Source organism: Syngnathus leptorhynchus, chromosome 16 (genome assembly GCF_054491065.1).
Source record: "Syngnathus leptorhynchus isolate UIUO chromosome 16, UIUO_Slep, whole genome shotgun sequence".
NCBI lineage: Eukaryota > Metazoa > Chordata > Actinopteri > Syngnathiformes > Syngnathidae > Syngnathus > Syngnathus leptorhynchus.
Genome location: NC_141210.1, coordinates 4,743,923 through 4,770,035, shown reverse-complemented (window position 1 = coordinate 4,770,035; position 26,113 = coordinate 4,743,923). Strand labels below are relative to the sequence as shown.

Below are 26,113 nucleotides of genomic sequence, written 5' to 3'. Positions count from 1 at the left end.
AAGATGTTTCTGCTCTGTGTTTAATATTACCCGCTGATTTTACAAAGTTGAAGGGTGACGTCACAGTCTGTGTGGGCGGGGCATGGGTGTGGATTGACCGGTGGCGTCAGAAGTACAGCGACACTCGTTTGACAACACGTATACTAACCGTTAGTTTGTGGTTTTTGTCAGTTCAAAGTGGTGAGGCGCGGGCTCCGTAAAAGGGATACGAGCGAGGAAGAAAACGGAGAAGGATCTGAAATAAAGACAGAGAACCGAACAAAAAGGTTTCCGGCTTACTGCGGGCGGTTCGGTGACAGCCTCGCTCCCTCCTCCCTCCCCCGGGCACTGAGACTTCTTCACGCTGCTAAAGAAGCACCAGGATGGAGGGAGACACTCCAGGTTTGTCCTAAACAATTCTTCCTTCTTTATATCGACTATTTGACTTGCTATATATGTAAAAAGGACAAAAAAAATGTTATGGGATGTAGATTATGAAGCGTCACACTGCAGATAAGACGGCGCGCTGCTGCTGTACTCGCCAGTTGGTGTAATCAAAGATGGAAATGATAAAAGACGATTGATTGTAATGAATAATGTTAGCGAGGCAATGACAGAGATTTTTCTATCAATTATGCATCACTTTAGTATTCTGCGCTTGCAGTGGAATCTCAAAATAGAGCAGGACTAAGCACTGCCCTCATTGCAACGTTTCCTACCAAAAGAATGAATATATGCTCAATGAATAGTTATGTCTGGAGCATTTGTGTGTTTTATTTGTAAAATAGTTGGATACATTATCATTTTTGTTTGCACGTTTTAGTGTTTTTTTTTTTATATTTAAGGTAATATTTGAAAACAAGTTCATGTAATGAACTCATTTAGTGCCAGCTATTTTTAGACCATCCTTTATCCTAACAACAAAATTGAGAAAAAATAAGTAATTGTGATGAAATATCTGGAGTCTTAAAAGAACAAAATGTGTCCATGGAATTGAGAAATTATTTTTAAAGAATATACTTTTTATATTTATTTGATGATTTGTATATTATTTTTATTAAATATAGATACTATATTTTTTGCTCTGTATTTTTTTATATCATCTGACTGCACAAAAACAAAACTTTAGTCAGGAATTTTTTTAATATGTCACAACAGACGGTCAGTGATGATGATAATCGTGATGTAAATAGCTTGAGGGGTCGGTACAGTAATGGTTTTGCTTTTTCTTTGACTTTTTGTCTGTACTGCAACCACCCCAGATGTGTTCTCAATTGAACGGAGGCAGCTTGTTGTGGTCATACTGGTGAGCCCTCCCACCATTATGATTGACACATGCAAGGCATGCACACACATCTTGTCATGAACAAAGCAGAATGAAAATAAAGGAGCTGTCAAATTCACAGCTAAGCAGCCGAATCACAGGGGACCCATGCTGGGGGGGACGTTAATAATAAAAGTACGACACAGAAAAGAACGTCAAAAAAGCGAGAGCGTCTCATTAAAATGCACCGATTGTGACCAAGGAAAGTTTCTACTCTTGACAGTTTGATGCTGTGATCTATATTTAGTGTCCAGTCACTGGGGAGAATGCTAACGTTAGCGTTTTTATGTTGGTGGTGTCTCGCTGTACTGAAGTTCTGAGTTCAAATCTCATTTGCATGCTTTCTCTGTGCTTGTGTCAGTTTTGTCCTTCATACGGTCCAAAAACTTGCTTCCTCCAACTAACTTCTTACCTCCAGCTTTGTTTTTCCAACTTTGAGCTTTCCCGTCAGTTCAGTTCAAATTGAGAGTGCACTAAAACGTAGAGAGTGCTGAGTCCACTACGCCGATGCACCACTGCGGAATTTTTTTTTTGCTTGAGGATGACTGACGTCGCGATTCACAAGCGGGTCAACTCTTGACTCTTGATGTCACATGAGACCATGTGGGAAAAAAAACATATCAGGCCGTATTTTGACAAGCATTTCTGTTTGAGTTCAGAAATGTAATAGCAAACTTCTTCTAAAGAAGGCCCAAATTTTAGAATTGGTTGTATTAAAAACTGTTGAGCGATGGATGTCACTGCTATTAACCGCCATAAAAATATACAAACTGAATCCGTTCAGAGAATAAGCTAAACTCATAACTCAAATCAGGATCTGTGAATTTGTGTAAGAGCAAGAACTGCACATTTTGCTTGAGCAATGGCTCCCCTATTAACAGCTATAAAAATTACAATGATAACTGGAACTGTAATCTGGGGCAATAAGGAACAATTTTCATATGGTAAGCGCATTTACCTTTCAAAAGTATCAACTAGCATTTTTTTTTAGGGCGTGAGAGGGGAATAAGGGGGTTTTGGAGAGAAAACTGAGAAACCGACACAAAAAGAGGAACCGGGTGAAAGCGGAAGCAGTTGCCGCCTCTGAAAACAAGGCGCGTCTTCAAACAGGCACGTCTAGATGGAGCGAATCCACGGTCATCTTGATTAGCTCAAGAACCTCTCCGTGGAATAACTATAGCATCTTTGAGTCTTGTGTTCTATCAATTTCATTTTTGACCATTTTTGATATTATTAGACATGGGTACAATAAGCGAACTTTGTGGGTCCAGCCTTCATTTATTCTTGTGTCCAACCGTGGATGTGGTCCAGCAAGATGCAGGTAACCTTTTAAATGAAATGGGTTTTTTTTTTTGTTTCCATGCTTGGGTTAAGTTCTAATATTTGTTCCATGTCATTGTTTAAATTTATTCCTGCTGTGACCGCTTAGTGGCTGTGAGCAGTGTAGTGGAATACAAAAATGTATGATTGTAAAATCTTCGCAAATTTGTGACATCACTGAGACACATTGCAACATGATTGTGGAAAAGGTCTGGTCTTTGGTAACAAAAAGTGGTTGGACTGAGAAAACAATATTTTGAACCAAAATTAGAATTACTGTGAAAGCTTGACCCTGTCTGTATTCACATATTTAAAAAAAAAAAAAAAAATAGATATATTTTTTTGGTGCCCAGCAGCATTTTTGGAAGGCAAGTCAGTGTTGTTGACATGACTCGACGGGTTGCGGCGAATCAGCTGCTGACGGAGTGCGACACAAAGGGAAGTGTCGCTGATTTCCAAACGTCTGAATCAGCAACAGCGCTTGTGCCAATGTGTGAATGTATATCGTGTGTGTGTGTAAAGAGATGACGTGTGGATGCTCAATGGGGAAGTTGTTTCTTGTGTGGTAATGCGGGCACAGCACAATCTCGCTAGCTGTTGTCACGCAACCTCAAGTAACCTCTGAAGGCCTCACTCATGTTGAATTTTGACCGACTTGTGTTGTCATCTAATAATGATCCGTTACGGATTGTTGGAATTTAACTTGAACGCGAGTTACTAATCTGACTCCAATTTGTGACCTTACCCAACTGCCACTCATCCAACAATATGCGCGCTCGTTCTGCAATAGAAAGGTATCAGGAAGCTGGTATTTTCACACACGAGTGGATTTATTCCTAACAACCAAATCTAATACATCCTCTGGGTCTCGGGTCCCTCTCAGTACACCTCTGTACGCCTCTGTTGCCACCAGCAGACGTACTCTACTTCCGAGTTGCCCAGCCATTAATTATACTACACAATATGCAAATGGCACATAAACAAAGGCATTCTGTCATTATTCTATTGGCTATGTGTACACTGCATTTAACTTTAGCTTGCTCTTATTGGTCTTTCTTCTTCTGCAGAATCATTTGCTCGCTCCTCCTGGTTGTAGTTTTCCATACAGGGTCCCCTAGTTGTTATCTCCCCGCTGCCCCTGGGTCATCTTGTACTCCTTGCTGCTCCTGCGTCATTGTTTAATCTGGAACATTTCATTCGTGCACATCCTTGCCCACATATCTTGTTTTGTCTCCACCGTCACACACTCAGCACTTTACAGTTTCATACTCTCATACACAAGATGTCTAATGAACTACTTTAAGATCAAACTCTTATATTCCTTTAATCCCTCTCATGACCTCAGACCACTGAGGTCATCACTCGAATACCTTGTTTTATTGTTAAACACAAAATTTCATACCCTCCTCATGGCCTCAGGTCCCTGAGGCCACCTTCACATACTCACATCCCGGAGGGCCACAGCTGTCTCCGCCTCCTGGGGGTCCTTCTGAGGGATCATCATGTACTGGCCACCCGGAGGGAGTGGCCCCAACGTGCGTTCAATTGTCTTAACAGTTAATGATCTGATACATGGAATACAGCAACATCCGCATAGCACCATAATAGCAGCAAACACAGCGATAGAAATCAGTACTGATGCAATCAAGCTTTTATATTTGCCAAAGACGTTTAACCAGTCAGAGTACCAACTGGTGTCCACACCTGAGTGCTCCTTCATTTTGTTACTTAGCGTGCGCAGACCCTCCAATGCCTTAGTGAGCCGACCGTCAGGAGACGTATTGTTGGGAATCAGAGTACAGCACTGATCCCCAAAAATACCACAGACTCCTCCTCTTTCCGCTAACACCATATCTAAACCTATTCTATTTTGAAATGCCATAAGAGACGTGGCTGCTAATTGCTCATGCACTGCCTGGAGTGCCGAGGTGGTGAAGTTCGCCAATCGTTGGACATTGTAGTGGACATAATTAATCCGGTCCACATTTTTGTTTACTGTAATGAGCAGGAAAATACTCTCCCATCCTGCCGCCACTTGATTCACCAATTTGTATTCATCAGGGACCCCTCTCGGAACTCCAATTGCATCTATGTACGTGGGGTCTCCTGCATTCAACCATTCTTGCATGTCCTTTTTCCTCCTCACAAGGAAGGGGATTCTTCCCCACCGTCCAACGCCTTCCCAATTTATTCTGGACACGTCTAATGCTGTCACACTAATTGGCATGATCAGCGTTACTAGGGCGCACTTACCTGAGGCATTGGAGGGAAGCCTATCGTACAACACTTTTGCTCCACACCACAGCCAAACATCAGCACGAGCGAGAGGGATTCCTGCTGGCAAAGACACATTTTCATTACACCATGACTCCTGGATATTTCCAATCCCAGGGCCAGTCCTTGTACCGTGGTTGATAATTGTCCAATTTATCTAACAAATCAAGCCATTGTTGAGTCCAGTTGAAAATTGTCACCCACGCTTTCACCTGTGTCAGTTGTTTACACTTCAGATTTAGCAGTAGTTGTTGTGTCTGTGTCAGCGTCTTACCACCATCTTGCTCTGCTTCTTACCATACCGTTCCATTGCAGGACTGATACACCATCACTCGTTCTTCTTTCGCTCCATCACTTCTGAAAATAGTCAATAAACTTAAACATTTGCATCGTCGTCGTCGTTGTTCAGACACTTTCGAGTCCGACTTGGATCCAATTCTCGCCATTGTCACATTCCCTCTCTTGACCTGCCTGTTCGGGCGGTCAATCTTTAAGCCCACCATTGGCAGGCACTGTGCCCCTGTGTCCTCCATACCTTTGGCTGCTTCCTTCGGCCATCGATATTGAGGACGGCGGACCGGACTGGAGCAATCAACTTCCAATTGGATCGGCTGAACCGTATGACAAAAACCAACATCGAATGGACCCTGTGACCACAAGGTCTGTGGCATTTGATCCAGCATCGCCTGTGCAGACTCATGGTCCGTCTGTTCCCGCCCATGATGGCGGGCCAGGAAGACCAATTCAAGGTCTGACTCATCTACCATTTTTGCCATTATTCTGTAACTTTTGGTTGCGGCCGAATGCCACACACCTGAAATCTCAGTCATCATCCAGTCATGTTGTTGTGTTAATTGTTTCACCATGGGCCCCAATTGGCGGGGCTCATGGCCTGGCGACACAGCCAGTGACAGGCAAACCTTCCTCACTCATTCGATACCATTGCTCTTGCTTCGGCGACAACTATACATATGCTGCCACCCCCTCGGGGCCCACAAAGATGCATGGTGATTGTAATGTCCAATCATCTCCCTCAATTTCTTCAAACGCATCTCTATATATCTCATCTGATTCTCTATCATAATATAGAGTGCAATGCAATGGATCCACTGGGGGGTGGTACGGTGCCAATGCCTGGATCCATGGTTTCCACAGGAGGTACGTGGAGTAGACACCTCTCCCAAACGGAGTCTCAGGATTCAATCTCGCCCAGTAGATTCGTGCCGTTTCTGGTACTGTGGGGAGTGGTGCCATCAACCACTGACCCTGAGGTGTCACAGGCTGGGAGCATTCCAGAACCTGTCCGTCAGGAAATGTCACTGTAAGTCCCTTCTCGCCGCACAGAATCTGGGCTCTCAATGCTGACATGTCTCTGCCCATCAAGTTGATGGGTGTGTCCATTGCATGAACATATGAATGATATAGTTTCTGTCCGGTGTTTGTGATTTCCGTTTTCAATGGTCGAGTGAAGGGCAGAGTCTGAGGACGTCCCGAGAAGCCGACCAACGTTGTAACTCGTTTCGACAACGCTGTACTTGGCAGTTGCATGTTGATCGATGACTGTGTTGCTCCAGTGTCCATCAACATCTGGACCGGAGTGTCTGCCACTGTCAACCAAAGCATTGGCTCTGCCTGGCCAGTGCTTCCCGAGCTTCCCAGGCCCCACTATTCGTCCGGGCCGTACCACGGGTCGGCTTGGTAATACTGCCCATGTGGATTCGGCTGTGGCCATGGGCGGGGCTGCTGTGGTCCACTTTGGTGTGGTGGCCCTGCTTGCTGGTTCTGCTGCTCCGCCCCTGGTGGTGGTGGGTTGCCATTACAATCTCGTGCCCAGTGATCAGGGGCCCCGCAGTTGAAGCAAGTCCCTGGAGCGAACCAATTCCGCCCCAGTCCTGGGAGGGCGCCTTAACCTTGCCCTCTGTATCCACCACGGAACCCTTGGCCTCAGCCCCGTCCAGCCCCCACTGGAGTCTGATACATCTGTTTTTGTTTAACCTTTTCTTGTTTTGCCTCACCATGCAACTTTGCCAACTGTAATTTAACCAAACTAGTCGCCAGAGCGTCAGTTTCCTTTTGATCTTTATTTGCTTTTTCCATGTAGATGCGGCAATGGTGTATCAAATGCCTCTTGAATCTCGGTTCCGGACAGACCAAATGTCCAGATCAACTCTCATGATCGCTTGCACCTCATTTGGGAGGCCGTTCAGCATCGCCGTCCTGAACATCATCTTAGCTTCAGGGTAGTTGCCTGGGTGTTTACCTGTGGTCTCAATCCACATTCATTTTAAAGATATTAATTTCATTCTTTAACATCTACATTGGTTGTTGACAAAGTACACAAATAAACAACATACTTTCTCCATGGCCAGATGCATGCAACACAGTAGCTCACCCTGCAAAGGCCAAATAGATCTTTTTAAATCAACACAATGCAGCATAATTTTGGGAGTGTTCTATATAAATTGCCAACTAATCTCTCATCTCTTCTCACAAATACCATATTGTTAAAGTTAACAAAACCGCAACCCTGATGGCCACCTAACATGCAATAACGTATTACTACATACGATTACATTATCATTTAATTTGACACATCTTTCCAAATTGCTTTTGTTTTGCGTTGCAAATCAGATAGACTACAGTCTAATAAATTCTTTTTATTTACCTATTTTAGCCAATTTCATCCTTTTAACACATAACACTGACAGCACACAGACAACACAAAAAACAGCAAAGACACAGCTCACAAACAATAAAAACAAATAATGCTGCGCTAACGTCATAGAGGATGACGTTTTGGTTATATTTTTTCATCAGTGCCTTTTATCCTTTATGCAAATGTGCATCACTCTTCTTCAAACCTTCTCTGAAAAACTCACACTTTCTCTCTACGCGCAAGCGCAGGCACGCTCCTCAATCTCACCCTCTCAAAGGGCAGGCCTACTTTACTGTTCCCCTTCATCATGTTCACATTCAACATCTTTCACTGTCTTCTACACAACATTTGTTGTCTATTATTCTCATCCTATCAGGCCACCTTTCTAGTCACTTTCTGTCACACACTTTATAGTCTCTACTGCCACACATCTTATTTTCTCTACTGCCACACCTCGATCATCTTAGTTTCTCCAACCAACTTAAACATACTCATCGTCTACTTCTCAACTTCCCTATTATCGCTCAACAGGCTCCTGAACATTCTCCATGACTAATTTCTTCCATAGGACACACATCTCACACACCCACACATACACACGCACGCACACACACCCTACACACACGTTTGGCGCACAACATAAAAGACCACAAAGACCACACTAAGAACACCTTTTTGCTCATCTTACTTGTCTGATTTATTCTCTATTTTACTTTTAGACGCTTTTTGTAATTCTTTTCCTTTTATTTTGCAAATTTTAACTTCAGTGTTTCTCTCTTACTTTTTCCTTTAACGCGAATATCTCCTGTACATTTAAGATAATTTTCGTTTCTTCTTTTTTTTTTTTTTTTCTCAGCCAGGTTCCCATTCTGTTACATGGGTTTGATCCGTTTATCTAGATTTTTATTTCGATCAGGATCCTGCCTTTCACTTATTTCTTACTTTTTCTTCCATTAATTTGAAGGGACCCTTAATTTGAAGGGACCCGAGACCATTCTCCCACTTCCTCTTATCCGCCATCTTTAAATCCACTCGCGTGTCTCCCAACCACTTTTTACGCAGAACAACTTTAGTTTCCACACTCACACTCACACTCACACTCACACTGATACGTAAATCCCAGATTTTAAACCGTATCGTAACCACGAATAGTTCCAAACTATTCTAGTAGGTAAATCCCAGATTTTATACCCTACTAAGTCCACACTTGTACTGATACGTAAATCCCAGATTTTAAACCGTATAGTAACCGCAAATAGTTCCAAACTATTCTAGTAGGTAAATCCCAGATTTTATACCCTACTACACACTTTCACTGTTCCGCTCATCCTTCCTCTTGTAATTTAGCGTTGTCAATGTGCAGAATTTGAAAAGGAATCTGCTTATCTTATCTCACTGTGGGCCCAAGAGGAAAGACGGTCGGACGTGTGGCGTCTTTATCAGGCCGTCACCTGGTGTGGACATGGGTCCCAGACCCCGAGTCCCAGACTCTTGTGGTTACCGACGTCCCAGACTTCTTTAGAGTCCCAGACTCTTTTACCTCTCACCACTTTTCACACAGAACAATTTTAGTTTCCACACTCACACTCACACTCACACTGATACGTAAATCCCAGATTTTAAACCGTATCGTAACCACGAATAGTTCCAAACTATTCTAGTAGGTAAATCCCAGATTTTATACCCTACTAAGTCCACACTTGTACTAATACGTAAATCCCAGATTTTAAACCGTATAGTAACCGCAAATAGTTCCAAACTATTCTAGTAGGTAAATCCCAGATTTTATACCCTACTACACACTTTCACTGTTCCGCTCATCCTTCCTCTTATAATTTAGCGTTGTCAATATGCAGAATTTGAAAAGGAATCTGCTTACCTTGTCTCACTGTGGGCCCAAGAGGAAAGACGGTCGGACGTGTGGCGTCTTTATCAGGTCGTCACCCGGTGTGGACGTGGGTCCCAGACCCCGAGTCCCAGACTCTTGTGGTTACCGAAGTCCCAGACTTCCTTAGAGTCCCAGACTCTTTTACCTCTCTTGCATCACGTCGGGGTCACCATAAATTGTTGGAATTTAACTTGAACGCGAGTTACTAATCTGACTCCAATTTGTGACCTTACCCAACTGCCACTCATCCAACAATATGCGCGCTCGTTCTGCAATAGAAAGGTATCAGGAAGCTGGTATTTTCACACACGAGTGGATTTATTCCTAACAACCAAATCTAATACATCCTCTGGGTCTCGGGTCCCTCTCAGTACACCTCTGTACGCCTCTGTTGCCACCAGCAGACGTACTCTACTTCCGAGTTGCCCAGCCATTAATTATACTACACAATATGCAAATGGCACATAAACAAAGGCATTCTGTCATTATTCTATTGGCTATGTGTACACTGCATTTAACTTTAGCTTGCTCTTATTGGTCTTTCTTCTTCTGCAGAATCATTTGCTCGCTCCTCCTGGTTGTAGTTTTCCATACAGGGTCCCCTAGTTGTTATCTCCCCGCTGCCCCTGGGTCATCTTGTACTCCTTGCTGCTCCTGCGTCATTGTTTAATCTGGAACATTTCATTCGTGCACATCCTTGCCCACATATCTTGTTTTGTCTCCACCGTCACACACTCAGCACTTTACAGTTTCATACTCTCATACACAAGATGTCTAATGAACTACTTTAAGATCAAACTCTTATATTCCTTTAGGATGGACGACTATTCTTTAGCTCCTGTATGACATTTTTGCATTGTGTGTTAGCATTAAGCTAACCCCAAGTTGTATGCTTGTAATATGACATGTAATTCCCTTTAAATTTAGTTTGATAGTAAACTTGAACTGTAACTGACAACAGGCTCACCAACTGGGTGAAAAAGCCTCTGTAGTTCATAGAAATGACCAACAGGGGTCACTGTTTGCACATTTTCTGTGCATTGATCACATCTCTTTACATGAGTGAAGTCAAAATGAGAAGCTTCTGTGAGTTGTCCCATTTTTTATTTTTTTTTGCAACAGTTGTAGCATTGTGAAGTTTTCACCTCAACACTAGAAGCATTGTTGCTCAACGCTTAATCACAAGTGAGGCATTCACACACACACGCGCGCAAAGTCATGCAAAACGAACTGTGGTCCTGATCTTTGAGGAACAATGTGTTTTTGGATTTGGTCCACAATTTGGGAAATGGCTATTACCTGACACCGCTGCGTGGAATCCGCACATGGTGCGCGTAAGAGCCGGGGGTTGTTTTCACAGGCTGTCACAGGGCAGCATTCCTGCACCTCCAACTGTCTTCTGCCTTCGTGAGCAAGCAGCAACAGGCTCCGTCCTTTTCACTGAAAAGCAAAAACAAAACAAAAATTGTTAATTATGGAGCTGATGTTTGAATTAGGGGGAAACTGACTTTTGGGGGTAACATTCACTGAAAATCGCGGGGCTGTGCAAATACTGAAAGTATTACTTTGGCGCTATCTGGTGGAATCATGGTCTTGTTAGATTTAAGTTATTCATAGTATTTTCTTTTGGGGGCTGCGTTAGAGATGTTTTGTTTTGTTGGAGGTCTTTAAACGCACCTAGTGCATTTGTTCTACATTTTGTGGCACTCACAGTTATGCTGATTTTTGTAATTCGTGGCAGGGCTTGGTCACTATGTGGGTTTTCTCTGAATAAACTTAAAACTTTAAATAGCAAAAAAAAAAGTGGCTGATAAAGTGGTGAAAACTGCTGAATTTATCAAGCAAGCTACCCGCCCCCACACGGCCCAGCTGTCCCGCCTCTCCCCACCCCCTTAGTTGTGTGCGTGCCTGGGCCAGTGCACAAAACAGGGTGGAGAGGTGGGCCCCTGAACGCATCAACAGGCCCTTTTCCTAAACCTTTAGTCCAACACAATGACACCCGGATTGTCATGTATGTTTCTTCAAAATAAGACTTTATACTGTCACAAAAACAAGTTATTGTGTTTTTAGTGAGACTTATTACACTCTATGTAACATTTATTATTAATGTATGAACCCCAATTTGTATTTCATGTTTATTTCCTTTGTACATACTTGACCAAAACGACTGGGTAGTTTATTGTGAAAATATAGAGCGGAACTGGCTTGTAGTTTTGGCTGTCTTGATAGACTGACGCACCCCCCTCCCTCCACACAAACGCACACAGTAGACAGGACAAGGGTGGACTTTTAACTGAAACTTCCAGTAGATATAACTGCTCCCTTTAACTCTCTACTCCCCAACTCTCCCGAGATCATATTTAAAGTTGTTACACAGTGTAATAAGACGAATAAATTAACTTTGGACGCTTAGAAAGGCCCGTCGAACTTTAGTGTCGGACTCGAAAGTAGCACGCAGACAAGAAGACCGACAGAGAACATGGTGTTAAAGTCCGAAGACGGCGTAGGTGAGTCCAACTCTTTTGACTTGTCATATTTATATCAATATAATGGAAAGAATATTAACGTTATACCGTATTAACTTTAGAGTCGACTCCGAAAGTCGCTATTAGCATTTATTTCCGCCTTTTAAAAGTTGTATTTTCTTCTACAGATACGTAGGATGTTTATTTTCTCACTACGTAGTTCTGTGCACTTGTGCTTCACATTCCGAGATTCCGGGTTCGAATCTGGAACCTGTGAGCTGTTTGTATGTTCTCCTCCTGCTTTGAGTGTTTGTTCTTTGGGTAATCCAACATCCTCCCACATTCAAAAAACATTCATATCAGGTTCATCCAGTATTTTTTATTGTCCGTGTGAGTGTGAATGGATGTTATATAATGCTGTGATTGGCTTGCGACCAGTCCAGGGTGTCCTTGGACTGGGACAGGTTCCAGATCAACCTAATCAGGAAGATGTCTGGACTTCAAAATTGATGGATGTTCACTGCTTTCACAACTGTTGTAAGCCCCTGGAGGGGTTTGTTTATGTCAATAGTTTTTAGACGGGTGATTCAACTTTTTTTTTTTTTTTTTTTTTTTTAAATCATGACATCTGACACCGCTTTCAGTCATCAAACTGAAAATTAAGTTCTAATGAACACAGAATATGTTTCAGTTGAAGTATTTTTTTTCGAAACACAGAGAATAGTACCTTGTTCTGCTTTCAACATTCAAAGAACACAAATACAATTGCTGTACATAGAATAAAGTGAATAATCAATAACTTTATTTTTCTTTTATTTGTGCTCTCAAGCTACTTTCTCTAGTGTCACTCTGTTGGCCTACGTCTATCAGACATCGTCATAAAATGGCTATTAAAGTGACGCGTGTAATCGGAATAGGTCACATCGCATGAACACAGTTGACCAAAGCTGTTGAATCATAATCATTTCGATTGGGAACCCGACTAATGAGATGAACATTCATGTGGGTTAAACGTCATATTTAGCGCACACTCTGTAGCAACAGGTGTGAAGCACAACCACACAGACCCCCTTACGTGTTCTCACGTTACCCCTCTTGAATGCTTTATAATCCCAACAAAGTGTGCTAGCAACAAGCCCAACAATGTGCTACAGTTGCAAGCGGCGTTAATTAGTCCACGCCAACTGCGCGAACGCTAATCGTATTAGCCTCGGTCTCGCTGACTGATCCTGTTATGTGCTTCCACGATGAGACGACCACACAGTTGCTTTGTTGTCCATGTGTCTGTGCCGCATGTAGGCGGGTGGGCCCGTCGAGTTAAAAGTAGTCGTGATGAACGACTGCACCGCAAGTCGCCGGTGGTTTGATTTACCCGCGCCACAATCTTTACGTCTCGCCACAATCTAGTTTCATTTTCTCATGTTTTTGCGTTGGCGGACGCCCTTTTTCCACTCAACTCAGCACTTTTGACAAAATTTCTGTTTTTACACAGGTCTTGCGTTACTAAACTACAACCATTTGTGTGGGGGAAGAATGCCAAATCATTAAAAAATGGGAATCCCCAAAGTTTTGCAGTTTCAGACCATTTCTATCAACAAAATAGAAATAATATGTTCCAGGGTCAGAAATGTGAATTAACTGTTAACTTTGAGAAGTCTCAGCCAGTTTCAATTTTTTTGAGGCACGTTTGCAGCAGGTACTAACATGCCTTGTGTCCTCACCGCAAAATGCCGGCTCTGGTCTGCAGGTACGCTTTGCGGATATCACACAAAGAAGTGAAACTATAAATATGACGTGCTTTGTTTGTTGTATGTAAATACAGAAAGCAAACACCCAAGAGAGAGAAGAGAAAGCCTTCCCAAAGAACAGGCGTGTTCGGATTGTGTGTGTGAGAACCAACAAACAGGAAGCTAAGGCGTTTGAAAATACGCCACACAGGAAGTGGCAACTTTCTGTCTTTGCTACAAACTCGCTAACACTGATTTTTAAAGCAGGCAAATACTCGATACAAAAAAACAAAAATGTACTTTCACAAGAGTACACATACACAGTACTTTGGTAGAAGTACACATAAGTACCGATTCAACTCCTATACTTAAAAAAAACAAGTTTCAATTTGTATTGAAATACCAATACCTCACAGATGGATTTGTATTTTGTTACTTCCCACCGTCGCACTAGAAATATTCACACGGGCTTGTCTGGATGTGTTGCCCTTTCCGAGAGGATGTTGATAATTGGTCGGCCACGATAAGAATCGAGGCTAGCGGCCGGCGGAGCACAAAGGCTCGCATTGTACGCGTCCAAACGGCACTTCCGCTTCCAGGGGTGTCCGCACCAGCCTGTACAAACAACAAAATGATTAAGAGAAAGCAACGTCATTTTAGCGTCCACCACGATAGATTATGCACTTGTGATTTGAGTGTAGCCGTGGGATGTTTGTGTTTTCTCCGTTTGTTTTGATTCTGAAGCTGCGGCCGCCTCGCTGTACATTCCCTTCGACATTCCTTCACAGCGGCCTCGTTGTGAACCAACATTTTTGCAGACATGAGGTCGCAAGCACATGTCACGAACACACGTGACGCAACACTCCATCATCTTACTCAAGGTCCCGGTATGTGTCACTAAGCTAGCACTCTATTCCGTCTAGAGTAATGATTGTCCTAAGCATAGATGTGCATTGTCAAACCAGCCAGGCGTTAATCGGTATGACTCGTCAGGAGTGAGAGTGTCTCACCGTCACGGGCTGACTCATGTCTGCTTGTTTTAGTTGGAGCTCCTGGCTTCTCCACAGACAACTCCATACTCACAAATAGTCTTTTTTTTGTGTGTTTTGTTAGCGTAGCATAATTCCCCGGCGCCTGTATGGCGCAATAGATCAGTTTTATTCTGGCCTGGCAGTTGACCCAAAATGTAGAAAAATATGACGTAAGTATTGCTGCTTGCGGCTCTTCAAATAATATCAAGTAAAGAACATCTGCAATGTGTCTTGTCTTGTATGTTTTCGCCTCATCAGTCCTCCCTATATTGTTTTTTTTATGAGAGGAGGAGGAGGAGGCAGAGTAGGGAATGGCCACAGGGTGGAGCCTCCACATTTAAAGCTAGCAAAGGCAAAATAGAGAAATGGGATGGAGACGGAGGAGGAGGGAGGCTTCTTCCCACGTGTCTCGAGCTGGAAGCCGGCAGGGAGCCGCTCACTCCGCCGTGCAGTTGGAAAACACTGCGTAGCATCTATTTTTGCCTCATGAGGATGGACGCCTTGCTCGAATGGAACTGAGCAAATGATATTTAAAAAAACAAAAACAAATCCAGTGTCATCTGGGAAGTCTTGGACTAGATAAGAAACCAAAAAAACTGGACATCTTGGAGTGTTTGTCATTCAGGTGAGTAGTCGGCGGTTTGGAAATCAGTCTTGTTATGGTGAAGGCATTGAGATCGATCTGTCAAAGTGCAAAAGTTTAATTCGTTTAATTCAATTCTGAAGACTTAAGAATTTGTCCCTTCATTTGCACCTATTTGCGGAATTCTTCTGATCCCACTTTAACTCACCCTGGGATCATTCCACCGACTCAGTTTCTATCCCACGCCGTCACGACTGCACAACGTTCCTTCTATTTAGGACATCTCCTCCCACAGTCCAGGTCGGATGCCTTGGGGATTTACGATTCATAACCGGTGGTCTCTTCTCATGTGTGCGGCAATAAAGAGTCAGGAGGTCAATGGTGAGCAAGTTTATTTGGGATGCTGCCCATTTGAGTGACTTTTGAAACCCCCGCTGGTCTTTGTTCCATCCAGGTTGTTTGGTTTTAGGTCCGAATAGTGTGTGTGTGGTCTTCACAGCAATCCCAGAGGGACTTGTAATGACGTTTAGTATTCTTATGAATCTTACATCACTTTTTGCCTAATGGACGATGGTGTTTGCGGGCGTCCATAGGTTAGTGATTGATTGTCCACGTGCTTGCGACTTGCGCTGAATGCATCATGACATGGACCGCTTTGAGTTGCTGCCAGCACTCTTATTAGTTTCGGCTTGGGGTCAATTGATTGGAGCCTTGAGGTTTGAGGAGCAAGATATCTTCACGTAAGGATGGCCCAACATCCGTTTCCCCCATTAAGCCTAATGAAGCGTGTCTTTGGACCAGATGGATGCTGTTGCTTGAAATAGAAACGTTAGTCATGTTGCGGTGGAAGAACATAAAAAAGTGAAACAGCTTCAGGTCAATCCAGGTTTTCCAAGGGTGTGTTCAGACTTGACAGTCTTGGGATTGGTTCAGTCCAACTCTGGTTTTGTGATAGTGTCTACGCAGACTCGCAGAAACCAAGATCAAGTGAGCTTATATAAAGGTCAACTCTTATGTATGCATTAGCTCCCCACCTTCCCCACTTGCCCTTCTCGCTTACGCCCTTTTCTCGTTTTTCTTCCTTTCCGATGACTGCCTCTTTTCATCGGGTCGGGCCAAGGCCAGACATAGGCTGACTAACAGCCAAGTAGTGACTCTCAGACAAGAAGGGAAACTAGTACCTCTCGACATTTAATTTGAGTGGATGGTTTCCTGCCTGCGGTGCTGCTTATGTTCTGGGAAATGACAGATGCTTGCTAGCAACCTGGATAAGGCCTCTTTTTGTCCTGGTCCGTTCTGGACCTTGTTGAGAGCGGTTTTTCCACAAGTACTCAGCATCAATTAATTCGCTGCCAATGACAATTATAGATGTCAAAAATTAATTTGAACTGGACTGACAGTGAATCAGTTAATGACAAAGCTGGTTAGCTTGTGATGCTATAGGTTAATGGCAGCCAGTCAACCTTTTGACAGTTTATTGGAATTTAAAGCACCCTGCTAATTAAATGTTAAGTATAGCGCTTCTCTCTCTCTCTCTCTCTCTCTCTCTCTCTCTCTCTCTCTCTCTCTCTCGACATTAGCATTATGTTGCAAATTATTCACAGCCATCCACCAAGTCAGCATGGGCCATGCACCGCGCTAGCCTTTGAACCCTACCACTGATGTCACGAGGTTGAGGAAAGTTTAACCCTGGAGTTGATTGCTGGCTGTTGTTGGCCGGTATATGTGGTAGAAGATCTAAATCTGGGCTGAAGTTCGACCAGTCGCGATAATGCTCGTCGACGTCGTCCCCGATGTTGTTTTTGGTGTGCCTTGTGTGCTAATCTCCCGTTTTTTTTCCTAGTGCCGGACGATCTTACTCCGGAGGAGCAGCAGGAGCTGGAGAACATCCGCCGGCGCAAGCTGGAGCTGCTGGAGGACATTCAGGTACTGTCAAGAATGCCGTTTTTCTTTTACAAGCTTCCCAATTTAAAGAAAAGGGAAAAATTGTCCTAAACTGTTGCCTCTGTGGCTGAGTCTTTATATTTGGACCTGCAAAGCAATGTCAAAATATTTGCTGTAACTCCTTCACCACGCCTTCGTGCTCCCACCACTTTGTCTACAAATTCCCCCGCCACACATTTTAACCCAAGTGGAATGTCGGGAATTTCCTACCCAGATCTCATTTCCCCCAGAAAAACATTTGGGCCATCTCCATTTAAAATGGTCGCCATTTACTGAGTGACATGAAGGGTAGTTTTAAATGCATCACGTGAAGCTTTCAGATTAAAATATGGGTGATTAGACAATACACACAAGGGTGACAGATTGTCACGCCCGACGTCCAGATGTCCCCGCGGGAGAGTCGGCTTCCAACTGTCTTTGCAGACAAACGTCACAGGCTGACACCCGCACTTTAATGAGCCTTGACTGGCATCGCCTGCCCGAAAACACGCCCTCTTCTCCATATTTGGTCGTAGCACACCCTGACCGCTCCCCCTGCCCCTCGCTGACTCCCACGCCCTCCTCCGCCGGCCGTGCGGGTCAAGACTTCTTGTGTGCGCCCGGCCATTGTTTGCGGAGGCGAGCATTCGAGGAATGCGTTGGGATTGCGCAGCTCTTGACGACACAGATGTTGCCTTTGTGGTGCGGCCCGGAATAAATCGTTATGCATGGGACGTGGATATGAATCCGGGCTTTATCACTCAATACGGGACTTTGACATAATAAAACTGGAGGCTAATGGGACTGTTAGCATAAATAACATGAGATAAATGGGGTTTTGTCTCTGAAGGCTACATTGACACTTAGACGTGAAACCAACAAACTTTTTATTTAAAATGAGACTGCCCCCAAATTCATATTCTCTGATATATATAATGACTTGACCATAAACTGGAAATAATTAACAAGCAAACTCTGTTTTGTTTTACACAGCGGCTAAAGGATGAGATAGCAGAGGTCACCAACGAGATTGAGAACCTGGGTTCCACCGAGGAGAGGTAAGATGGATGGACCTTTTACAGGTTTTGAGATAGAACCCAGAGATGCGTTCATTTACAGCCTGTGAAAAAAAACCATTCCCTTCACGCCCCCCCCCCCCCCCCCCCCCGACGGCAAACATCACCTCGCCTGTCGCCCAAATTGACTCGTTTGCCTTCTATTTACTTAGCAAATGAAGGCGTCAATCATGATCGTCGACGGTGAGCTCGTCACACCGAATTCTCCTCCCACATTGGCCGTGCTTTTAAGGCACTTTAAATGTTTTATCGGGCGCACACCCCACATGACGGCAGGCCTCATTGAATAATGCAGCGGGCCGAGGCAGACAATACGCGGTCCCGAGGGAAAGGGGGCGCCGGGGTCGACTACTTTGGCCAGAGAGATCCCATCAACGGCAGATAAATCATGGCGCACTTTGGCGTTCCTCCCAAACACATTAAGCGCCTCGATGCCATCGCGGTGACACCGCACCATCACGTTCGTCGGTTGTCTGCTGCCGTTCGACTTAAAGGAGCTCAGCAGCAGACAAAAGCCAAAGGAATCTCACAGGGGGTTGGGGGAGAAGGTCGCCGTGGCGACAGAAGTACCTTGAGAACTCCACCCTGAACAGCTCCGGGCCTGAGAATGAAATTCTTCCCATAATCAGGATTAGTCACGGCAGCCGGGGTCGACGTGAATAGTTGACGGGAAATATCATTTGGTAATGCGATTTATGAGTCACGTTGGATAAGATGACTCGTCTGTTTGATAAATGAATCAGGAAAGTGGCTTACAGCTGATAATTGGGAAAAATGCTTGGGTCAGACAGCACGTTAGCCATGTGGTTTGCACGTCTGGCCCGTAGCTTCGAGGTTCGGGGTTTGAGTCGATCTTCGTAGTCTTACCTTCATAAATATCTCATTTATCTGACCTTCCAGGAAAACCATGCAGAGGAACAAACAGGTGGCCATGGGCCGTAAGAAATTCAACATGGACCCCAAAAAGGTAGGCCGGTGATTAGCAGGAAACCTCCCGTGTGTGAATGAGGAATTTTTATTTTGACCTCCCGCATGTTTTTTGTCACTCTTCCAGGGAATTCAGTTCCTCATTGAGAACGACCTCCTGAAGAACACCAGCGATGACATCGCTCAGTTCCTCTGCAAGGGGGAAGGTCTGAACAAAACTGCCATTGGGGATTACCTCGGGGAAAGGTGAGGAACTTAGCAAGTGCATATTTTCCACCGTGCTCACTTTCCACCCAAATACTTTTCTGTTCCCGCATTTGGACAACGTCTGCTCCTCACTCGTCTCCATCTGCTTTCAATTGTCTTAGTCACTCTTAAGTGACGCGCTCAAGACACTGTCTGCATCATTTTAAGGGAAATTAAAGCTCGGACTCCACAGCCCGGCCTTGCTTTACGAGTACATGAAAATGATGCGGGCCTCGTTTTCGGTATGCGAGGATTACGGGTCAGACAGTCGCGTATTAAAGGCGGGGTCCGGGAACGGCTGTTTTCGCTCTGCACGCTTCAAGGCAATTGCCGGTCCGCTGGGAGTGATACGGCGTGAGGCTCTCGGGGGGGAAGATCATCTACTCTGAAGGGCGTACGGGTCACGGGATGATGTCATCATCCAGATGAGATGTTAAACGAATTAGCAAAGGGGCGAGCCTTCTGATGGGAGCACTATCCCTTTACGACCAAAACATCTTCAGTCACGCTTTAAAGGCCTCAACCATCAGACAGAGACATTTTGTTCAAATAAGGGTGTTGCTCTTTTATTATCTTCTCAAATGTATTTCCACGTTTGCCTCGTAGAGATGATTTCAACATCCAGGTCCTTCACGCTTTTGTTGAACTTCATGAATTCACAGACCTCAACCTGGTTCAGGCCCTACGGTAAGACGACACACAATTGCTCCATACCCCCCAAAAAAACAAAAGCGTGCCCTAACGCCGACCTTCGCCCTCACAGACAGTTCCTGTGGAGCTTTCGGTTACCGGGAGAAGCCCAGAAGATTGACCGCATGATGGAGGCCTTCGCTCAGCGCTACTGCCAGTGCAACCCCGGCGTTTTCCAATCCACAGGTGCCAGCTAAGAACCTTTTCAATTTAGCTCCCACATAATCATGATTGAGTAGCTGATATTTCAGCAGAGGACGGCCTAATGGCGTGCCGAGCTACTTTACTTTCTTCCGCAGACACAAAGTCTGCCCAGCTTGTCTTTTAGTCCGCCTTTTGGGAATAATGCGCATAGATGAGCGGCTTTATCATGGATGCAGATGGACGTGCATAATGCATGTGGGGCCGCACAACACATCAAGTGCTGCTTTGTCAGCTGCATGATCGGCCCTTCAATAGAAAAGTGGCCGCGCCGAGCTAACTTTCAGACTGCGGAATGTCCATCGGGTCTTGAGTGTGCCGCGTGTGTTCCAGACACCTGCTACATCCTGTCCTTCGCTATCATCATGCTCAACACTAGCCTCCACAACCCCAACGTGAAGGACAAGCCCACCGTCGAGCGCTTCATCTCCATGAACCGGGGCATCAACGAAGGCGGAGACCTACCCGAAGACCTGCTCAGGGCGAGTTGAGCTTCAAGGCCGCTCTCGGCCCGATTCCGAGCCGCTGAGTATTAACCGCGTCTTTTCTCCCAACGCAGAATCTCTACGAGAGCATCAAGAATGAGCCTTTTAAAATCCCAGAGGACGACGGCAACGACCTCACACATACCTTCTTCAACCCGGACCGAGAAGGCTGGTTGCTTAAACTGGGTGAGTGACGATCACTTCATCGCCTGAAAAGAAAAATATCATACAATAGGCTTTTGTTGTCGGACAGGTAGCAGCACATACAACAAAGGCTCAAGTGGGTTAAAAATGAGGTCACCAATCTGTGAATGTGTGTGTGTTTGTGAAACACACTTGATGCAGCCGCCATGTTTTCATGAATTATGAATGAGGCCTTGAGATCAGACCACCGTATGCGAAGGCTGATAAATGTTTCAAGATGGATGCATACATTCACATAAGCACGGGAAAGGAAGTCAATCAAGTGTGCGTCCAAATGTGAACATACTTTGAGTGCGCTTAATTTTTTGCACCATTAAAACAGTGAGCAGATGTCCTTATGGAAGATTTATCTATATAATTACCATGTTTCCAAGACGACAGCTTTTGAAATCGTGAGCAACATTCACACGTCTCCTGTAGGTTTATATTTGAGATGTACATATGAAAGAGACTTTTGGGCTGCCTTATTGCGTTCCAGATGTTCCACAGGTCAACTGATGGGAGCTGAAAAATCAAAGCGCTTGGATTCCTCAACACTTCCCCTCCTTCTGTTTCCTCCTCCTTGTTCTGATTCACTCTGATTTGTGGAAAGTCAATCGTGCTAATCACTGTGAATCTGGACAACTGGCTGGCGTCAGACGTCTTCCGCTAAAAAACAAAACAAAACAAAAAAACAATCAAGGTGGAGGAAAAAATAAATGAGTCAATATGGAGCCAAGGCTTTTCGGTGTGCACAGCTCTACCATGTGGTGAATAGAAGTACAACAGCCTGAAAGCCAAATGAAACGTCACTGTGTTGCAATAATTCCTTCTCATTTATTTCATTTGCTGATTTATTTTGTTTCCTTTTCCCTCTTCGTTTGTTTGTTCCCATGATTTTGGCTGTTGTCTTTCCTACCTCAGGAGGTATGTACACCTGTTCTTCCCCAAACCAACCAAACAAAAAGACCCGCTCCATCTCTCTCTCTCTCAGCTCTCCGGTCGGTGCTTTTGGTGGTGCGCCATTATTGCTTTTTGTTCTCCTCCGACATCCAGCTGGGTTTTTTATTTTCCATGTCTGTGGATATTTCTGTTTGTCCCTTCCATCGACGCATTTCCAACTTCAGATGTTTGTCTGTTCAGTCGACTCACCGCGCTGGTGTTTTATTTTTATTTTTGTGTCCTGTCATTTTATCTCTGTGGGTGGTTGGCTGCCACCCTCGCGAGCTCCTCTCGCTTTCTGACCGCTCCCACCGAGGTCTTCTGATGGTCACTATCTTTTTTCATGTGGCTTTTTGGTTTCGTCGTCCTAAAGCTGCATTATCCCCTTTCCTCCATCCAGTAGAGCAGCCACATCAAGACTTTTTGCTCTGTGTGTATCGAAAAGGGAATACTGCAGCTTTTCAACTATGTGGCTCTTCTCTTTGCTATTGGATAGATCGGATGGGTGCGTGCTACGTGGCTGGAGAAAGCGGTGCGGCCAGCAAATTGTTTTGATTGGATACCACCGACCGAATCAAAACGGTCACAGAATTAGCCATCGTAATCCTTAAACGCCGCCAACATCCCGCCGTGCCTCCACTTGAGCATGCACCCGCTCAACCCTCCCTTAGCAACAATGTGCCGGGACCGCTACCCAGCTTTTCTTGCATCGGAGGAGTTCGCTCTCTTCTTAGTCGGAGTGCGAGGAAACCTGACCATTTTATGATGTTTGACCATAGCTTGAATGGCTATGGCTTGAATGGCTGCATATGATGACGAAAGGGTGCACGTGACTTCAACTCCGTCTTTCCTATCACGGTAGATGTACGTCAACTAACATGGTGGTGGGCTCACGTAGTCTAGACTTGTAGCTAACCAAGCCCCCCAACAGGAAATTCGAAGCTTTAGAGTAGCAGAATGTAGCTGCAGGCTCGCGACCCTCATTGGCATCCTGTTTTTGCCATCTGCCTATGCAGATCAGGTTTCCCCTGCACAGGAAACTAGCCTGCTGTGTTTAAGGTGAGAGGTCAGGTAGGGTCAGAGATGCCCGAGTTAATGAAAAGTCCCACCGGGCGTGAAAGGGGGTGTGGCCTTGTAAAGAAAGACCAGATGATGAAGAAAGTGTTATGTTGTTTTCGCTCCAATTTCACATGTCAATTGTGATATGATAATAACAGTGACAAATAGTATTCTAAAAATAAAGGTGTTCCCTAAGTAGGTGTCACCTCTATTTTCCTGGCAGGAAATGAATTTTCATATTCTGGTTCCGCCTGATTTTCCAGTCCAGTTTCACGTAATGTTGCCGTATTCTCGTTTCATTGATCTAAAATAATCCACCCACCCCGCCCTCTTCTGGATGTTCCAGTAATGTCTCTTTCAAACGCTATTTTTGGGGCGAGTGATGTCAGTCGTAGTATAAAAATAAAAGCGTCCTCCTATCGAACACCTGCGTGTGTGTGCGGGAATGCAGTATTGGTATGCAAGTGGAGTCGCGGCCCCCACACCGCGTCCTTTACGAGGTGTGTGTGTTTATCGGGCCAGATGAAGCCAGCAGCCAGTTTTCAATGACCTCATAAAAGCAGCACTTGACTTTTTCTTTCTACCTATGGTGGTGGCGGTGTGCTGAGTGCATGACGGGACCCGGCGCACCATTTTGTGCGCGGGCGACTCGTCGTCGGGAGCTTCCATCTGTCTGCCTGCTCACGTCTGTCCGCCTGCGTGTTGCTAGACTCGGCGCTTTGCCTCCTGCACTTTCTCCTCCTTCCCACCGAGCCCATCTGACGATTTTCATTTGCCACGCAGGAGGCCGAGTTAAGACCTGGAAGCGACGATGGTTCATCTTAACCGACAACTGCCTCTACTACTTTGAATACACGACAGTGAGTACTACTTTACGTTAGTGCCGCTCTGACGCCGGGCGTCTCACTGAGCTTGTGTCTTCTTCACGTGCGCAGGACAAAGAGCCACGAGGGATCATCCCACTGGAGAACCTCAGCATCAGGGAAGTGGAGGACAAGAAGCCTGTAAGCACACTGCCCTCTTGTGTCTCATTTTGGCACTACACACAAGTTTTTTAAAAATTCCCCTACATGACGGTGGTCTTTCTTTCCGCCACAGAACTGCTTTGAGCTTTTCATCCCCGACAACAAGGACCAAGTGATCAAGGCGTGCAAGACGGAAGCTGATGGTCGCGTGGTGGAGGGCAACCACACCTTCTACCGCATCTCTGCCCCCACCACAGAGGAGAAGGACGAATGGATGAACAGCATCAAGTACGTGATCAAGGGTTCCTCTTCTAAAAAAAAAATATTTTTCCAGAGGCCATCTTAAATACTTTAAATGTCCGCAGGGCCGCCATCAGCAGGGACCCCTTTTACGAGATGCTGGCCGCCAGAAAGAAGAAGGTGTCGTCCATGAAGAGGCACTGAGGAGCCGCCCCACGCTCACCATGTTGCACTTGATAGAGCAGATGGGGGTTCTCCTCGCTTTTTTTTGGACTCGGCCGGTCAGGAAAGCAGGAACCGCGCCAGATGCTCAGGATGGAGTCAAGCCAAGTCGCTCATCATTTCCTGAAAAACAAAACGCTCTGTAAGGCAGCCCCCCCCCCCCTCCCCCCAACACGCACTCCACCCGGCACATGGAACTCAGCAGGTCTGAACGCGTGGCAACTAAATAGTCCTCATAAGGAAAAGAAAATACCTTTTCCAAAAGGCTTTAACATGTTTGGATATGTCTTTTTACAGCTTTACTCCCTTTTTTTTTTGCTTTTGTATGCAAATGTTGGGAAATGCCAACAATTGGGTGACTTTATACATACGTTTCCTCCCATATTTGGTATTGGCAAGAGAAATGCTGCTGGTTAGCGATAGCAAATCAGTCCGAAGAGTAATAACTAGATAATAGTACATGTTGTTTATGCACAAGATCCATACAGAAGCTTTAGAAGACCACCGGTAGTTCAACTGTGGCTCGTCTCAGGTTATCAAACCAAAACAGTTTTTTTTTTTTTTTGCGATTAGGAGTACCTGATGTTTCTTACGCTTCCGCTATTTTCAGTGCACTAACATGTAGAGAATTGAAAGAAAACAATCATATTGCTAGTCAGTATTGGTTTATTTATCAACCTTGTTGTATATACTTAAATGTATAGTATTTGTTTTTCAAGATTTGTTTCACTATTAGTCGTGCCATCTTTTATTTTTTAAACCTTGTTCAGAAAAATTCTCTTGTCATTTAATCGAGTTAATAAAGTAAAATAAAAAAAATCTGTCAAGGAAAAGTTATGTTATGGACGGCAGGGGGCGTTGTGAGACTACTAAATGCAGTCTGAGGAAAGGCTTCATCAAATTCTTTCCAATCAATCCTTAATGTTCTAATAGGCCCACTGGCTGGTTGCTTGTTCACGGATACAAACGCCCGACTTTCTTCCAGCTAATTTTCTGCATATGAATTAAACATCTGCATGTTTTTCGAGCCTGAAGCCATTCCACAGCTTTATGTGTGCATGTGTGTCAGATCCCAGCATATATCCAGCGGAAATATGAAGATTATGCCTGGAAACGTGATCAATAGGAAATACTTTTTTTCTCAATAGATTGGATGCTCATGCAGGTCAGAAGGGATTGCAGTTTACAAATAAGCAATGTGATAGAGGACACAAGGTCACACTTGAATTATCACATCTTAGCCATCAAGGATTGATAGTGGTTGAAAATGGTGACCCCCGTGACTCCTTTGTGAGACGTCACCACCGACAGCAAAACACAGTAAAGCTGGATGACACCACCAAAGCCGACTGAAAAATTATACACTGTAGAATTGTCCAGAGGAGAGCTGAAGGCGAGCACTTTTCAACACCAGCAATTCGATTAACCATCTAAAGAAACTCAGTCAGAGACATACCTCGGAGCGACCGCAACGGCTCGAGATGATAACCCACTGTTACATTGCTGGGTTAATAAAGTTTCTTACTCTGGCTCAGATGTCACACAGAGCTGTTTCTCAGCACCATGCGGCCGCATACAAAGTGAACTGTTGAGCTTTTGTGGATGAAAGCCCAAACAGGTTTACTGGAAACAAATGTTGAGAAGCTTTTTTTTTAAAATAATAAAGATCCTGTTCCATTATTTGTTTTTAAATATTTGGTTAAAATA

The 26,113-nt window shown here is 44.6% G+C and overlaps 1 protein-coding gene across 2 annotated transcripts; it reads left to right on the top strand.

Moving 5' to 3' along the window:
- The first annotated feature begins 127 nt into the window (after positions 1 to 127).
- On the top strand, positions 128 to 25,445 carry cyth1a (cytohesin 1a). 2 transcript variants are annotated; one of them, XM_085933336.1, is made up of 13 exons: positions 128 to 381; positions 17,091 to 17,173; positions 18,164 to 18,228; positions 19,147 to 19,213; positions 19,301 to 19,419; positions 20,026 to 20,106; positions 20,183 to 20,295; positions 20,644 to 20,792; positions 20,870 to 20,981; positions 23,763 to 23,839; positions 23,915 to 23,983; positions 24,078 to 24,232; positions 24,310 to 25,445. In XM_085933336.1, the coding sequence occupies exons 1-13, from the start codon at positions 363 to 365 to the stop codon at positions 24,386 to 24,388; spliced, it is 1,188 nt and encodes a 395-aa protein (XP_085789462.1). In that variant the 5' UTR covers positions 128 to 362; the 3' UTR covers positions 24,389 to 25,445. The 2 variants fall into 2 exon arrangements, with proteins under 2 accessions (XP_085789462.1, XP_085789461.1); XM_085933335.1 differs by lacking the exon at positions 128 to 381 and adding an exon at positions 11,687 to 11,948 and having other exon boundaries at positions 24,310 to 25,443.
- Positions 25,446 to 26,113: the final 668 nt, after the last annotated feature.

Excerpts from the sequence above, each read along its gene's own strand:
- cyth1a (XM_085933335.1), top strand. The coding sequence starts at position 11,921 with ATGGTGTTAAAGTCCGAAGACGGCGTAG. Across the intron at positions 20,296-20,643 it reads CGGCGTTTTCCAATCCACAG|ACACCTGCTACATCCTGTCC; the intron begins GTGCCAGCTAAG and ends CGTGTGTTCCAG. Across the intron at positions 23,840-23,914 it reads ACTACTTTGAATACACGACA|GACAAAGAGCCACGAGGGAT; the intron begins GTGAGTACTACT and ends TCACGTGCGCAG.